This window comes from Camelus dromedarius, chromosome 27 (genome assembly GCF_036321535.1).
Source record: "Camelus dromedarius isolate mCamDro1 chromosome 27, mCamDro1.pat, whole genome shotgun sequence".
NCBI lineage: Eukaryota > Metazoa > Chordata > Mammalia > Artiodactyla > Camelidae > Camelus > Camelus dromedarius.
In genome coordinates this window covers 115,796-131,616 of record NC_087462.1, presented here as the reverse complement: position 1 = coordinate 131,616, position 15,821 = coordinate 115,796, and the positions used below count along the sequence as shown (strand labels likewise).

The following is a 15,821-nucleotide window of genomic DNA, read 5'->3' as shown; positions in this document are numbered from 1 at the left end:
CTGTCCTCAGACTAGCAGGTCTCATGGTCACAGGGTGGCTGCCTGAGCACTAGACATCACACACAGTCCCGGGAATAACCAAGAAGAAAAGATGGGTTCTCTCCTCCTGTCTCTTTTCAGGAGAGAGAACATCGTCCCGGAAACTGCAGACTCCCTCTCAGGCCTCATTCCTAAGCCAGTCCTGGGGGCTCGGACCCCGGTGAACTGTCACCACTGTTGCTGACTTCTCCATCTCAGCACAGTGGGGTCTCTTACTAAGAAGAAATGGAGGGCGGAGATGGTACACTCCAGCCCTGTGCCCTGCTCCCAGAGCAACTGTTCACTCAGCAGACCATCGCAGAGAGCCTTCTGAGGGCCAGGCGCTCTTCCAAGCCCCAGGACACACAGTGAGTGGGACTCCCTCGGCTCCTGGTCTGGGAAGGAACTTTCTACAAGACAGAGCTAGACACTGAAGAAGAAAGCAAATATGTGACCAATGTCATTTCAGGCTGTGCCAAACGCCATGGAGAAGTCAAGCCAGGCGCTGAGACGCAGAGCCCTAGGCAGGGAGCTGCTGTCTTGAAGAGGAGCCCCCAGGACGTGTGTGGGCAGAGGGAACCAGCATGTGCAGAAGCCCTGAGGTGGGTGCCAGCAAGTTGGAGCAGGAAGGCAGAGTGGCAGGAGGGGATGGGGCGGGCCGAGGTTGGAGGAGTGGGCGAACCCACACAGGGCAGCGTCAGTGTCATCTCGGTGGTGGCCGTCTGTGGCTGTGCTGGTCGTGGAACGTGGGCGCCAAGAATGTGGGGACAATTCTCCTGTTGCCAGGTGACCACAGACACACTTGGGTATTGTGGGAGCAAGGCTGCAGGGCTGGGGAGGGCCCGGCACATGGGGGACCACCAGCAAAGTTCACCGTATGGCCACCACACGTCGGAGCCCAAAGACAGGTCGGAGCGGGTGCAGGAGGATGCCACGCTGGGCCTCCAGGGCACTGTGTATGAGAGCTGGGGGTCCAGGGACGCCAAATACCAGGATCTGGATGACAGGGAGCTGGGATCAGAGAGCCAGGAAGAGGAGATTCCCCCTGAGGTGACTGGGGAAGAGCTCCTGGACTCCCAGCACCCAGCAGAGGCCATCGCAGAGCTGGAGCGCGTTCTGGAGAAAGATGAGGAGGGTGTGCCAGAGATGAGGTGGGCCAGGGGAGTGGCTGCGCGGGTGGCGGGGGTGGGCTGGGTGGCCCCTGGGTGTGGCTGCACTGACGTGGGTTCCCCCGGGGCCTGAGACGCAGGCCAGGCACCTCACTGCCCCTGAGGAGGACATTGGCAAAGAGCCCCTGTCCGGGGGCTTATGAGTTAGGGTGGGAAACCCTGTAAAAGTGCTGCTTTGGGAGTTGAACAAAGTTTAGAGCGGCGGGAGGGTCACAAGTCGTGGCCCTTGGTCAGAAAGAAAAAGAAGTGGGAAAAAATCTCCCAATTCCCAAAGCTGAAACCCTTCCAAGTGCCACAAATGGCTAGAAATGCTGAGTACAGGCCGGAGGGCACATCCCGGGTGAGCTGAGCTGCTGCATGTCCTGCAGAGAAGCAGGTGCTCCCTCTCACTGTGGGATCTAGTGCCTTAGTGTGCGTGTGCGCGTGCACATGTGTGCAAGGGTCCCTGGGCTCCCTGCCCCCTGCCCCCTCTGCTTCCAGACAGTAGGTCAGCAGGTGCTACCCCCTGAGCCCCTGCACTGCAGAGGGACATTCACCCTCCCTGTACAATGACTCCTGTTCCCACAGAGCTTGCGTGAAGAGCACAGACCCATATGTGATGCAGCCGGTGGGGCAGGGGGTGTGTGCCTGTGCAGTCACTGAACACCCTGGTCTGCCCTGTCTGTGGGCTTCCTGGGTGGTGGTGTGGAAAAGTGTTACAGCTCAGTTGTGACAGCAACCTGGATCCCGGTGAGAGACCAAGCAGCACTCGGAGAGTTGGAGAACTCAGGTTTATTACGCCAGCGGGCCCTGAGGAGTTAACACTCCAAGCTCTGGACCCCGTCTGTAGATTTACATCGCTTTTATAGGCTGCCAGTTTATACTTTGCAACATCATATGCAAATGAGGTATAAGGAGAGTTGACTAAGAACAAGCTTTGTAGAAATGGACCAACCAGGAGTGAGCTCCATGCAAATAAAGTACTACAAATGGGCCAATCAGAAGTTAGGGAAGTGGGCCAATCAGGAGTGACAGAAATAACCAATCAGGAGTGAAGGAAATAACCAATCAGAAGTGAGCTCAGGGAACCAATAGAATTTTAAGGGTAAGTAAGCTGGTTCAGAGGCAAAAAAGTGAAGATAGAGCCTCTGGGCTGGGGAACTGGATGGTGCTGGCAGCAGAGTAGTGGCCCTGCTTGAGGGTCCTGCCAGTCTTTTTATGGGGCTTCCCGCCTCATTCCCCGCTTTGATGCTCTCTTTAACATCTGTAGTGAGCATCAACCTTAGAGTGATGCCCCTTATTCATCATTGGGTTCTTCCTGGTCCAGGGGCCTGTACTGAGTGACTAGTAGCTGTCGTCTCAGTGACTCTACTCGTGAGCTAATGAAACAGGTAATGAGATTAAGGATGCAGGGGCCAAACAGCAGTGCTGAAAGGATCATAAGGAGGGGGCCTGCTAGGGGGAGGAGTCAGGAGGCCCAACCCCAGGGGTTAGTCCCCTGTGCCCAGGAGTTTGCTAATTCCTGGTTTCTGCGCCCAGCTCGATCTCGTAGTTGTTGGACCATATTTCTGACAATTCCTGATCGATTTACATAGAAACAGCATTCCCCATTTAGGAAGAGACAAAGTCCCCCCTTTTTGGGGGTGAGCAAGTCTAAACCCCTCCTGTTGTGTAGGACTACTGCTGCTAGGGAGTCCCACTGGTTTTGTAGCGTCATTAAGGACTCAGCCACCTGTTTTAAGCCTTCAGTGACCTCAGCAGATAACTGCTGGTCATAGTAGGATGATGAGGCTATTCCTCCTATTCCTGTGCCCACTCCAGTCGCTATTCCAGCCCAACAAGTAGTGGTAGTATTAACTGGATGGCCCTTTTTGATCAAGTATGGGCCATCAGGGGTACAGGAAGGCTCTGGTTATCAGGTATGTGTATCTGAGGGGTAAGGAAGGCCAGTGTGCAATTACCTGTCAACTGGCTGGCAGGCGTGTGCCCCACCTACCAAAAAAGGTACCTGGGCTTGGTGTGCACCAGGGTTTGGCAGGCGTCCAACTGTAAACAGGGGTGCAGTTATGGGTTTGGGCACACTGGGCAGTGGCCAGATTTCCTACAGAATGTTTTGTCCCCGAGTTGTAGATGGAGGCGGGAGCTGTATGGGCCGGCTGTACATTAAGTGACTGGGGGCTTACATCTGTGGAGTCTGGGGACCACCCAGGGCGGCCATTAAACTTGGTTAGAGCTGAGAGACCTATCGGGCTTGCTGCATGCTGGAGGGGGCTGGGACGCAGGCAGAGCCAGGAAGCACTTGCTAGTTGTGGGTTAGTAGCATTAAGGTGATGGACTTGCTTAATAAGGGACTTAATTGGGGGGTCCTGGTTATAAGGCATGGACCTAGGTCTATTTTTCTTTTCCCAACCGTTGCTAGGTGTATAGAAGGGCCCTGAGCGTGTGGGCCGGGGATTTTTTCTGGGGAGCAGGTTCCTGCCAAATGCAATTTGGTGAATGGGTCCCATTGGAACCCCTGTCATGGAAAGAGATATGCCAGCAACTACTTTTGTAAGCAGAAGGGTTTGGGGCTTCACTTTTTCTAAGAGGGAGGTATGGTTCCTCCAGCAGATACCGACTGACCATTAGGCTTCCTATTGTAGAGAGAGAGTACAGCTGCTATTAGTTTCTGGCCCATGTTCCAATCCTGGGGTGCAGTGGCTATCAGTCCTACAGCTAGTAATATAGTAACAATACTCAATAAAATAAAGTCGGGGCGGCAGTTCATTTTATGTCTTGATTGGTGGTTCCTCAGGCTTCTGCCGTGCGTTGACTAGCTAGCTTCCGAGTGTGGCTAGAGCAAGGCTTGGTGCTCTCCGGCAGGTGAGGCGGGTGTCTCTGGCCCCAATTTCGAGTGGCTCCTCGAGGTCCTGGTTGATTCTCCAGACGTCCTCGTCTCGTGGTGGTGCTTCTCTCTTTACTCTGGTGTGATGAATCCATGGGGTGATATCTGCAACTTTAAGAGCTGTTGGGATGTTTAGTATAACTGGGTAGGGGCCCCTCCAAGTGGGTTCAAGGGGCTCCTTTTTCCAATCTCTTATCCAGACTTGATCTCCCGGCTCATATAGGTGTAACATTGTTCCCAGTGAGACTGGGATCCCATCAGTTACCCACCTATGGACTTTCCGCATAGTTTTTTTGGAGACCCTGCATTTACTTATGAAGTTCTAAGCTTCCCACCTCTAACATTTTCCCCTAGTAACATCAGGGGAGGGGGTTTCCCATATAAGATTTCAAAAGGGGAGAATCCCGTCTTGGACCAAGGGGCGCAGAGTACCCACTGGAGAGCCATGGGCAGAGTGTCAGTCCAAGGTAGTTGAGTTTCTCAACTGAGCTTTATCATCTCCTTTTTAAGGGTCTGGCCCATGCACTCTATCCTCCCTGAATGCCAGGGCCTGTAGGCTTCTTGTAGATTCCAGCAGATGTTTAGTGTTCTTACCACTTCTAGTATTTCTGCCATGAATGCGGGTCCATTGTCTGACCCTATGGTTAATGGCATCCCAAATCTGGGGATGATTTCTCTGAGTTAGGCCTTTGTTACTCCTCTTGCTTCCTCAGTCCGTGTTGGGTATGCTTCTACCCATCCTGAAAAGGTGCAGATAAAAACCAGCAAGTAGTTGTATCCTCTGCTGGGCCCCACTTCTGCAAAACACATTTCCATATCTTTAAAAGGAGCCTGGCCAAGGCACTGGATTCTTCTTGGTCTAGCTAGCTGACCCCTGTTGTGCATTATTCTGAGCACATGTGAGGCAGCGCTGAGACTGAGGCACAGAGGGATGGAAGTTGAGGGATCAGACAGTACCGCCCCAGCAGGGCCTCTGGGGCAGTCTTTCCCAGGTGGGCGAGCTCATGTTGCTGAAGGACCACCTGGTGGGCTAATCGTTCAGGTATATATATACACGTTTGTCAGGCATCACCCACCGTCCTTTTTTTCTGCTGGTTCCTTCTCTAGTTTTGGCCCATGAGTTTTTCTCGTGGCTGTATGCTGGAGATGTTGGCAGCAGTTTGGGTGCTGGTCGAACCTTTGGGATGGCCCCAAGATCTCTGGCATGGCCTGATTCACTTGCCGCTTTGTGTGTAGCCTGATCTGCTAGTTGTTTCTTGTTTATAGGGTTCATTTCCCTTTATGGTGTCCTTTATAGTGGATGATTGACATCTCTGTGGGCTCCCAAATTGCCTCTCACCATAGTACCTGGGGAACTTGTCTGCCTTTGGATCATGGTGGTCGTAGACATGTTGGTTGGTTTCTTTGCCCCAGCTCGCAACCCATGTAGGAGGGCTCTCCAATATGTCTGCAGAGCCTTCCGTTCAGCTTGGGAGTTAGTTCCATTCTGGTCTTGTCTCTGGGGCTGCATTCCGGGCCCATTCTTCCACATCCATGGTTCCCTCTGGGGCCTGCTTTTGTAGCCATTTTCATTTTTGTAGCCGTTTCTGTTATGATCTGCTTTCTTTCTTTAGTATTGAAGAGTGTCAGGAGCAGCTGTTGAATGTCATCCCAAGTTGGCCGGTGGGTCTGGAAGATGGACTCCAGGAGGTCAATCATGGCCTGGGGTTTTTCCGAACACGGCAGAGTGTGGTGTCGCCAGTTCAGGAGATCCGTTGTACTGAAAGCCTGATAGTACGGGATGGAGTGGCTGGGCTGTACGGGGCCATCATCGTTAGCTTGTTGGGGCTCTTGGGTCTCCCGGAGAGGCCTCTGGAGAGTGGCCGCTGGCTGGGTGTCCTGCGGGGCTGAACAGAGTTTCCACCCCTTGGGCTCCCAGCTCAGAGCCTGGGGCCACCGTGGCGGTACAAGCAGTGGTGGACCGTCCGGTAGAGGCAGCTGTGCTGGAGCTGCAGTAGCAGTAGGAACATTTGGCAGGGGTAGCACTGGCAGTTCTTCAGGGTTTACCTGAAGGACTGGCCTCGTGTCTTTTTCCATCTTTAATGTCAGAACCATGAGGATCTTATATTGTCCTTGACCGTTTGTGTAGACCCGGACCCATGGAGGCAAGGTTTGGGCGATTGTTAGCCAAGAATCAATATATAGGAGTTGGTCGCGGTGCCCTGGGGGCGTGGTGATTATCCAGTGTATGTCCCTGACAGCTGACAGGTCAAGCGTGCCTTCCAGGGGCCATCCCACTCCAAAGGTGGGCCACTCTGACTCGCACCATGTGTGCAACTTTTTTGGTGTCAACTTAATTCCATAGTTGCCTGAGAAACCCTTTTTGAAATTTTTAACCATGCAGTCCAGAACTGTCGGCTTTGATTTTGAGGATCCCTTTACTATTAGTTGACATAGTTCATGGCCCATAGGTGTGGGTCTGCTTCTGGCACTGAGGACTGTGACCCCCGTATCTTCTTCCCACTCCTCAAAACAGTGGAGTTCTCAAAAAAGCTGGCTGCCTCACTGGGCCTAACATCTACCTGCTTGGCTGCAAGTGCTGCCAGTGAGTTGGGGTTTCCACATTAGGCAGGTAACCCTGAGACTCCCCCAGGCCTGGATGAGCTCTGGGGGCCCTGTATAAGTCTTTTTATAGCCTGAATTGACAAAATATGAGGCCAGGGTGGCTGGCTGGTGGCAGAATAAGTGAACCAAAATAAGGGGGACGTCAGAAGAGAGTTCCAGCCAGCCCTGGGTTGGCTCCCTCTGAAACAGGTCTTGTAGTCTTAATTTCAGACAGGTAAGTATATTGAGACTGGTTTATTGATTGCGACAGGATATTCCGGGGGACTGGTGACAAGGTCGCGTCTGAAACTGTTTAACATCGTCTCATCTTTGCCCCTAAGGACACAGGGGTCATTTACTCATAGACTGTTCTGCGTCCCTTTCCCTCCCTGTGTAGCCATCCTGTGCCGGTGTCGCAAACGGGACAAAGGGAGGGTTTTCCCTGCGTCTGCCTGGCCACTCCTCTCACGGGGATGAAGGCGCTAATTAGCTTCAGCGGGTCAGTATAAACCACTGACTCCAATCGATTCCCTGAGGGGCCGATACCGCCATGAGCCGTGTAATGTTACCACAGAACCGCAGGTTGGGACTCACTCGAACTCCGTAGCAGAATGCCATGGAGCCACAAACTCGAACCTGACCGCATGCTTTTCAGGCTGCACCCACCCACCCACCCACACACACCCAAACACAGATTATTTGCACATTCCCTCCCCTACCGTCAGGTGGGGAGCTGGAGGAGGTGACCAGTCTCCTCTTCTGTCCTCAGGACACAACCTGATTACCCTAACCTAAATATGGATGCTTCCCAGGGCTCCTACCTTGTTCGGCCACATTGCTTGGTGAGTTGGTCTATTCCTCCACCAAGTCCAGTTGGGGCACAGCCGCCCAGAGGACCGAATCACCTCCGCAAAGGAGGACCTGCAATACTGTCAGGCGGCGCACCTCCTTGTTCACTTTTGGAGTTCCCGGTGGTTGCTCCGATGCTGCTGCGGCGTAAGGAAACAGCATGGTTGGAATCGCGCTAGGGCCTTCAGAAATGTCACGGAAAAATGTGTTACAGCTCAGCATTATAGCTCGGTGTTACAGTTCAGTTGTGATAGCAACCTGGATCCAGGCTAGAGACCAAGCAGCACTAGGATAGTTGGAGAACTCACGTTTATTATGCCAGCAGGCCCAAAGAAGTTAACAATCCAAGCTTTGAACCCTGTCTGTAGGTTTACACTGGCTTTTATAGGCTGCCAGTTTACACTTTGCAACATCGTATGCAAATGAGGTATAAGGAATGTTGACTAATTAAGAACAAGCTTTGTAGAAATGGACCAATCAGGAGGGAGAGAAATAACCAATCAGGAGTGAGGGAAGTGGACCAATCAGGAAGGAGAGAAATAACCAATCAGAAGTGAGTTCAGAGAACCAATAGAATTTTAGGGGTAAGTAAGCCTTTCCAGAGGCAAAAAGTGAAAATAGAGCCTCTGGGCCAGGGAACCGGTTGGTGCTGGCAGGAGAGTAGTGGCCCTGCTTGGGGGGGGGGGTCCCCGCCTCAGTAGAGGGCACTCTGTGACCTAGTGCCCCTTTGGGCTCTGGTGGCCATTTGTCTTCTGACCCTGAGAGGCGGGAATGAGTCTCTGCTCGGTTCACAGAGGAGGGAACTGAGGGGCCCACTGGTGGAGAACTTAGGGTCTTGGTCCAGGTCGTTGTGATGCCAGAATTCTCCTCCAGAGAGGCCTCTTTAGGAGGCCAGGAGACCCATGGGGTGGGGGGTGGGGGAGAGCAGAAGGATGGGTCTGGGCTGCAGAGGGGGGAGCGGGCACCTCCGACCTCACCCCCCGACTCTCCCGAAGCCGGCTGTCCATCTCCCAGAGGCTCCCCAGCACCTCCGTGGGCCGGGAGAGGAGGAAGAGGAGGCGGCTCTTCGAGCTGGCGAAGCCCAAGACCAACTGGCACGTCCTGAAGGACAGGTGAGGGTCCGTGGGGGGGAGCCCGGGCCCCAGGCCCCCTCTGTCCCCACATGCCAGGTGGGTTCTGAGGGGGGTGAGAAGTCAGGAGCCCAGCGCCAGGGTGGGCGGGGCCCTGTCTCCCGCAGGATGGGGTGCTGCTGCAGGGGCTATGCGTGGATCACCCCCCGCATGAGGAGCCTGCAGTTCTGTGTCTACTGGTGAGTCCAGGCCCCCCGCATGCCCTCCACGTCCAGGGGCCCGTCTCTCGAGTCCCTCTACTCTCCTGGGATGGGTCCAAGGCAGGGCTCTTGGTTGGGGCCCCCACCCAGGACTCCTGGCCCCAGCTTGAGATGGGTTGGCTCCCCAGATGACCGCTGGGCCCCCTTCTCAGTTACACTTCTTTTTTCCCCCAGCTCCTTCCTCCTCTGAACACCTGCTTTGCTCAAAATAATCTTCACTCCCCACAGCTCTAAGACTTTCTCCCCTGCCCCTCTCTGACTGCCCCTTCTGCAACCCCCCACTCTGTCTCCTCCCTCCCTCCCTATCCAGCTGTTCTCCTCGAGGTTGAGTTCACAGGGCGCCCTGAGTCCTGTTCCTGAGCCGGGCGCAGGATGTCTGGGCCCTGCCTCCCTCACCCTGAGCCCCGCTGGGTGTGTTCCAGGCCATCCGTGTACTGGACGGAGAGATTTCTCAAAGACACCACCCTCACCATCACAGTGCCGGGTGGGTGGAGCCCACCTGCCTCCCTCCTCCCAGGGCGGCCCATCTCACCCTGACCCGTGCCCCCCCTGCCCCAACCCTGCCAGGAGTCCCCTGGGGCTGCTCGTTCCTCGTCACCCAGGAGTACCCCCACCCAATCTTCCAGGGGTCCTCTCCAGAGTCTGTCCCCCATCAGGAGGCTGGCCTTGGGGGAGGGCTGTGGGGCCCACTGTCCAGGGGACGTGGCAGCCAAGGAGGGGCCAGTGTCAACTTCACAGAGGACCCTTCCCTTCTTTCCACAGTAGCTTCTACACTAAGTGCAGCAGGTCCCTTTAAATTAAACGTTTCAGGAAAGCTCATTTCTGGAGAGAAGCTCAGGGTGTGTTCTCCCTCAGGGTTCAGAAGCCCCGACAGGAGGCCTGTCCTGACTTCTGGCCAAAATCTGCTTTCCCACTGGTGGGCCTGCCGCGCCCCCGTCCAGCCCTGCCGCTCCCAGACCGGGACCCGCGGTTCCCAGGCAGGGTGTCTGGTGTAGGGGGTCGGGTTTGAGTCAGGCTGTTGCCCTTTTCCCGCAGAGGTGTCCCGCCGGGTGGAGGAGCTGGCTCGACCCAAGAGGTTCTACTCAGAGTGCTACAGCAACAACAGGTGGGGCCCCCGCGACTCTGGGGTGGGCGGGGGCAGGGCCGGGGCCGGGGCCGCCCCCGCCAGGGCCTCGGGCACTGAGCCTCGGGGCTGCGCTCCTGCGGGAGATGCTGGAGACGCAGAGGCACTTGCCCAGGGTGAGCAGCGTGGGCCCCGGGGGCTCCAGAGGCTGGCAGCTGTGAGATGCCTCGGGGCACCGTGCCTTCTGTGCTGGTTGGAGTGTGGTCTGGAGGGACAGGACACAGGCTGCAGTGTCTTATCTGGTGCTGGCATGGAAAGGAGGGCACCTGAGATGAACTGGCTGAATCCAGTGCAAATGTTCTGAGTCGCTTTCCGCTCAGCCCCACCCACGTCTTCCACGTGCCAGTAATCCCTCACCTTAATGCCGATCACGAGCGATCGATGTCTGACTTGGAGGTAATTTACTCTGCGTGTGACGTAGCACCTGCAGAACCAGGTGCGTGGAGCTCGGCTGGGCTGACCCGTGTGATGCCCGCATCCCAGCACATCCAGGCAAGGACGACCTGGGCCTCTGGCGGCCGTGTCCCTGTGGTCCAGCCTGAGGGATGTGAAAATGAGAGTCTGCCTCAGACGTGGCTGTTTCTGGAGCAGAAGCAGAGCTGAGATCTGATTTTAGGAGGCGCGGGGCCTGCGGTGTGGGGAAGCTCTTTCCTGGCTTCCTGTGGGCACTCGGAAGCACACTCTCTACCCATGGCATCCAGTTCCCAACTTGCCCTGGTTGGGGGGGGTATGGGGGAGGCCTGGGAAGGGCGGGCGGCACAGGATCTCCTGAGAGCGTCACTCTGACCCTGAGGACACTGGGGGCTCTTTTATGAATCCTCCTTGGAGGTATTTTCAAAACTCTCCATGGTCCCAGGCTCCCCTGATCCCCAGAATCAGAGAGCAGCTGAGAGGGGGGTGTCACCCACACATAGAAGCACACACATGTCCCCCTGGGCCTCCAACGTGGCTGTCCCTCAGGACCACCTCCGTCTGGCCCATTGCCCGGTCCACCTTGGGATACCAAGCGTCCAGTCGCCTGAGGGAACTGGCCAGGCCGAAGATGCGGAGCAACATCTGGAGCACCAGCATGTCCGAGGTAGGTACCTGTCTCTCCTGGATTGGCCCTGCTCCCCGCAGGCCCCCCACAACCCTGGCCCCAGGCTGCGGTCAGGGGCCTAGGAGGACAGGAGGGAACAGACTGCAGAGCAGTAGACACATCACTGCCTTCCTGTGAATCCTCCAGGATTTGTTCCAGAGAAAGCTTTACTTTCCTGCCCTGCCTGGAAGCCTGCTCCAGGACCACCCTCCCTGCCCCTCAGCTCAGAGAGGAGCCCAGAGCCTTCCGCCCAGTCTCAGGTTACCAGAAAGCTCAGCGCGTTCTGAATCCAGCCCTTACCTCTCCTCCCCAGCTGGGGCCTGACTCGGCCCTGTAGGCCCCCTCCGGCCACTCCTGATGAGACACGCTCTCCTGGGAAGGGGCCATGGTGTGGGCACGGCTCACCCGCTGAGGGACGTGTGGCTGTTTGTGGGTTTAGGCTCCTGCACACACAGCTGCGTGAACCTCTGAGCTCGGGTCTCTGTGGGGATAGTTTCTGTGCGTCCGGGGTGAACACCTGGAAGTGGGCTTGCTGGGTCCGGAGGCCTGTCTGACGTCAGAAACTGGCCAGCTGCGTCCACGGCAGCCGCTCTGTCCAGCACCATCTGTGCCTTTGCTGGTCGCTCTGCTTGTTGCCTCCCAGCTGGCTGGCTGACAGACGTGCCGCGGGTGGCACGGTGGCTCCACGCGCGTTGAGTCGTGTGCGGACGGGTGCTTTCACGAGCTTATTTGACAGACCCTGCTTTAAACCTTTGAAAAGTAAACCCAGGCATCTCAGCACTTCCTAATCAGTGCTTCCTTGTAGATTGCTGACAGAGGAGGCTACTTTGAAAACAACCGTAACGATAATAGTTACACTGGAAGACTGAACAACGTTACCTTAGTGTCAGCATACCCTGTCCACGTGCTGTCTCCCCAGCTGTCTCAAAAAATGGCTTTTAGAGTCGGTTTTGTTTGGTTGCATCAGGATCCAGGGGGAGGGGGCACTGGCCTTCTGACCTGCCCACCTCTTGCCTGGTGATGCACCTGCTGTTGCCCTGGCCCCTGCCTCTCCTTTGCCGGTTCAGCCGTCAAGCCCTCTGTGCCCAGCGCCCTCCGTGGCTCCCCAGTACGCTCCCCGGGAACGTCAGCAGGACGGGGTCTTCTCCACCACTCCACCCGCATGTGTCCCCTCTGTTGGACTAAATGCTGCTCCCTCTACAAGGCCCCCGGCCTTTGCACGTGTCGTCCCCCTACCTAGACTCCGGCTCTGCTCCTGTTCCGCCCAGCCTAGGGGGAGCCCCACCTCCAGACTCCTACACCAGAATTTCCCTCCCCAGCGCCTCTCACACAGGCTTGGACTGGACTGTCGATTCCTGCACTGCACAAAGGGGCTTGTCTATCCTGGTGTCCAGACCTTGCCTTGTCCTGGGCAGGCATTGGAGTGGTCCTCAATATTATTCCAGTGCCTGAATAAACCAGTGTTTACCTGCCTGTGGTCTGCCCTCCAGGCTGGGGCTCCTTGAAGGCAGGACTGCAGTCTGACTCACCTCCACCTCAGCTGGTGACAGCTGTGGGGGCCACGGGCAGGGGTAGGGGGAGGAGAAGGGGAGGGGAGGGGAAAGAAGGACGGAGGGAAGGACAGAAGGAGGGACACGAGTCTGTAAACACCAAGATGTCTTTAGTGAGAGCAGTGTCTGTGGTTTCCAAGCAGGACAATGTCAGGAGACAGGGACTCAAGTTTCAGTGAACCTTGGAGATGGTTTCAGCCAGTCCTCTGCCTCCAGGCAGTCTCCTACCCAAAGCGCACCTAGCAGAGAGCTTTCGGAACACATGACATGCCCGAGGGTTTGGGCAGGTTTATTCTGACCTCCTCCCTTTAGGAGTAAAACATTCCCCCCTTCCCCTGCGCCCTCCCCCTCCAGAGGAGTCAGGACGGCCCCCACCTCCACTGGGCAGACACACTCAGGTTTTGTCCATTCTTTAAGAACGTTTACACGTGTAAAGGAGCCGGCTGGCGGGGAGGGGGCAGCCTGGGAGGAGCGGATCTGGTTTGCACTTTTTTTGGGGGGGGGGGTGGCGAGAGCGGGACAACGATTAACCGATTTGCCGCCAGCTGATGGCGCCGCGTGACAGCCGGTTTCAAAGGCACTTGTCATGTGTGGATTCCCTGCGAGACACTGAGCTGCCTCTGTGGGTTTCTCGGTAAACCGTCTGCCGTCCTGCACTTTGGCCGGCTCTGCCTCGTTTCCATCATTTTGTACTTTATTATGCAAATAGACCCATAAACTATAACCACAGTGTGTTGTGTGTTTAATATACACATATGGACTCTCTTCTTTCTTGCTTTCCCCTCAATGTCTGCTCTCTAGAGCACTGTGGGCTCGTTTATGTAGAAGCTGTGTTTTTACTGCTGGGTTGTGTCCGGGCACAGGAGTATACCCGTTCACCAACCCATCCCCGACTGATAGGCACCGAGGTTGTTTCCAGGTACCCCGGTTGCCAGCCACGGAGATGTCCCCGCGCTTACCCTCCCGCCGTGGTGTCAGTGGTGTCCAGGGTGCATGTCCCCCGCTACTGGGGATGGACGGTTGCTCTCCCAAGTGCTGGAGCCTCCCCTCCCCACCCTCTGTGTTCTTGCCAGGACTTGATAAGGTCAGACTTTTTCACTTTTGCCAAGTTTGTTGGCGTGGAGCGATGTTTTGCTGTTTTAATTACATTTCCCTGGTCCACAGAGAGGCTTGCTGATCCCTTGGCTTGCTTGCCTACCTGATTGGCTCAGGTTCCTGTCGTTCTTTTGTGTTATTGATTTAGAGGAGCTCTTTATTTGTGATGGTTGCTAATCCTTTGCTGAACACGCCGCAAACTACCCTCCTCCTAGTCTGTCTTTGGTCTTTCAGTATTGCCGTGGGGTTGTTTGGTCTGGGGCATAAGGGAGAGTCACGAATAACTCTGTTTCCAGGTGTCCCAGGTGTCCAGGGCAGCCCGGATGGCCGTGCCCAGTCCCAGGATCCTCCTCTTGGCCAAGCCCAGGGCTCCAGCCACCCTGCTGGAAGAGTGGGACCCCATGCCGAAACCCAAGCCACACGTGTCCGACTACAACCGCCTCCTGCACTTGGCCAGTAAGCAGGTCCCTGGGGCTTGGTGCCTTGTTGGGGGTCCTTCCCCACCAGACACAGACGGGCAGTCAGTGGACTTGCACCTGCTTCTGCCAGATTCGTGCTTCCCTCATCTTCCCCTTGAACTGCAGAGCCATGGTCCAGACCCCTGTGGATAATTCAGACTGCGGCCCACAGGGCCCCCTGGAGCTGGGGACCTGTCCCCCAGGGTCGGGTGTGTGGGCCTGGGCAGAGGGTCTCCTGGCACAGCAAGTGGCTGCAGAAGAGGAAGTCGGGGTGTGGGGCCGGGGCCTGGAGGGCTAAGCTGAGGCCCACGGGTGGCTGGTGTGGCGTTGGCCTGACTCTCTTCCCGTCCCGTAAAACAAAGGCAGTACCTGGTTCCCCCCAACAAAAGTAGCGTGCCCTGACTGCAGAGACTTTGGAGGAGGCAGAGTACTGTGGAGAAGAAAGGGATCCCACCACCGAAGGCAGCTTGCTGTGTCTCCCTCTGGGGTACACGTGAGGTGCACAGAGACCCCCAGACACACGCAGCCCTCTGGGGCCCTGCATGCCTGTCCCGCACCCCTGTGGCCAGTGCCCGGCAGGAACCCCCTACCAGGAGAGCAGCACCAGCCAGGAAGAGAGGAGGCCTCCCACACTCCCCTCCCCACCGAGACATCAGAGGAAGGAGTGGGAGAAAGGGCTGACTGAACGCCTTCCTCACCCCTGGCCCCTGGCACCTCCATCTCTCCCCTCTGAGTCTCTCTGTCTGGGACCTGTGACCATTTCATTTTTTTTTTTTTTTTTTTTTTTTTTTTTTACAATTCACCCTTTTAAAGTGCCCAATTCAGTATCTTTCAGTACATTCACTGAGCTATGCACTCATCACCTCTAATTCTAGAACATTCCACGTACTGTCCCCATGAGCAGCCACCCCACCCCCTACTCAGCCCCTGACAACCAGGAATCCCCTCTCCTGTCTCTGTGGACTGGCCTGTTCTGGACGTTTCACATCCATGGAGTCACACACTGTGTGTCCTCCTGTGTCTGCTTCTCTCCCTGAGCATCGTGTTCTCAGGGTCCATCCACGTGGTGGCAAGTGTCAGGGCTGCTCTCCTTTTCACGGCTGAGTGATGCTCCTGTGTGTGGAGGGACACGCGTGTGTGTATCTGCTCAGCTGTCGTCGGACAGGCCATTGAACTTGGGAGCTCTAACCCAGGAGGCTGACCTCTGCAGGGGCGGGCCCCACACGCAGGGCTCCGGGCCTGACCTGTCCTTCTCTCCCGCCCTTCCAGTGCCCAAGGCCCAGTCAGACAAGTGTGTTCCTGACCGAGATCCACGCTGGGAGGTGCTGGAGATCACCAAGAAGGCAGTGGCCAGTCCCCGGGTCATCTCGCTGGCCAAGCCCAAGGTGCGGAAGTGCCTGAACGAGGGCTACGACCCCTGCCGCATCTCCCCCGCCTCCCTGGTGGCCCGGGCGTCCCCACGCCTGCACGAGCTCGCCACCCCCAAGGGTGTCACCGGAAGAGTCTGAGACTGAGAGCCGGCCTGGCCCCCGAGCCCACGCCATGACCAGTGAACACCCGAGCGCATCCTAACCTCGTGTGTGGGTCTGAGCGCTTGGGCCAGGAGGCAGGAAGGCAGTGGAAGAGGCCAGAGGAGGAGGTGATGCTCATGGTGATAATAATACTTACATTCGCATTCAACCTGCAGCTCGTGCAGCCCTTTTTC

The 15,821-nt window shown here is 56.4% G+C and overlaps 1 protein-coding gene across 1 annotated transcript; it reads left to right on the top strand.

Annotated features, from left to right (window-relative positions):
* Nucleotides 1-867: 867 nt before the first annotated feature.
* SPMAP2 (sperm microtubule associated protein 2) lies at nucleotides 868-15,821 on the top strand. The gene is made up of 9 exons (XM_031438204.2): nucleotides 868-1,169; nucleotides 8,478-8,594; nucleotides 8,720-8,791; nucleotides 9,235-9,296; nucleotides 9,848-9,917; nucleotides 10,896-11,013; nucleotides 13,955-14,114; nucleotides 15,386-15,532; nucleotides 15,567-15,821. Exons 1-9 carry the CDS (start codon nucleotides 868-870, stop codon nucleotides 15,686-15,688), a joined length of 1,170 nt encoding a protein of 389 aa, XP_031294064.2. The 3' UTR covers nucleotides 15,689-15,821.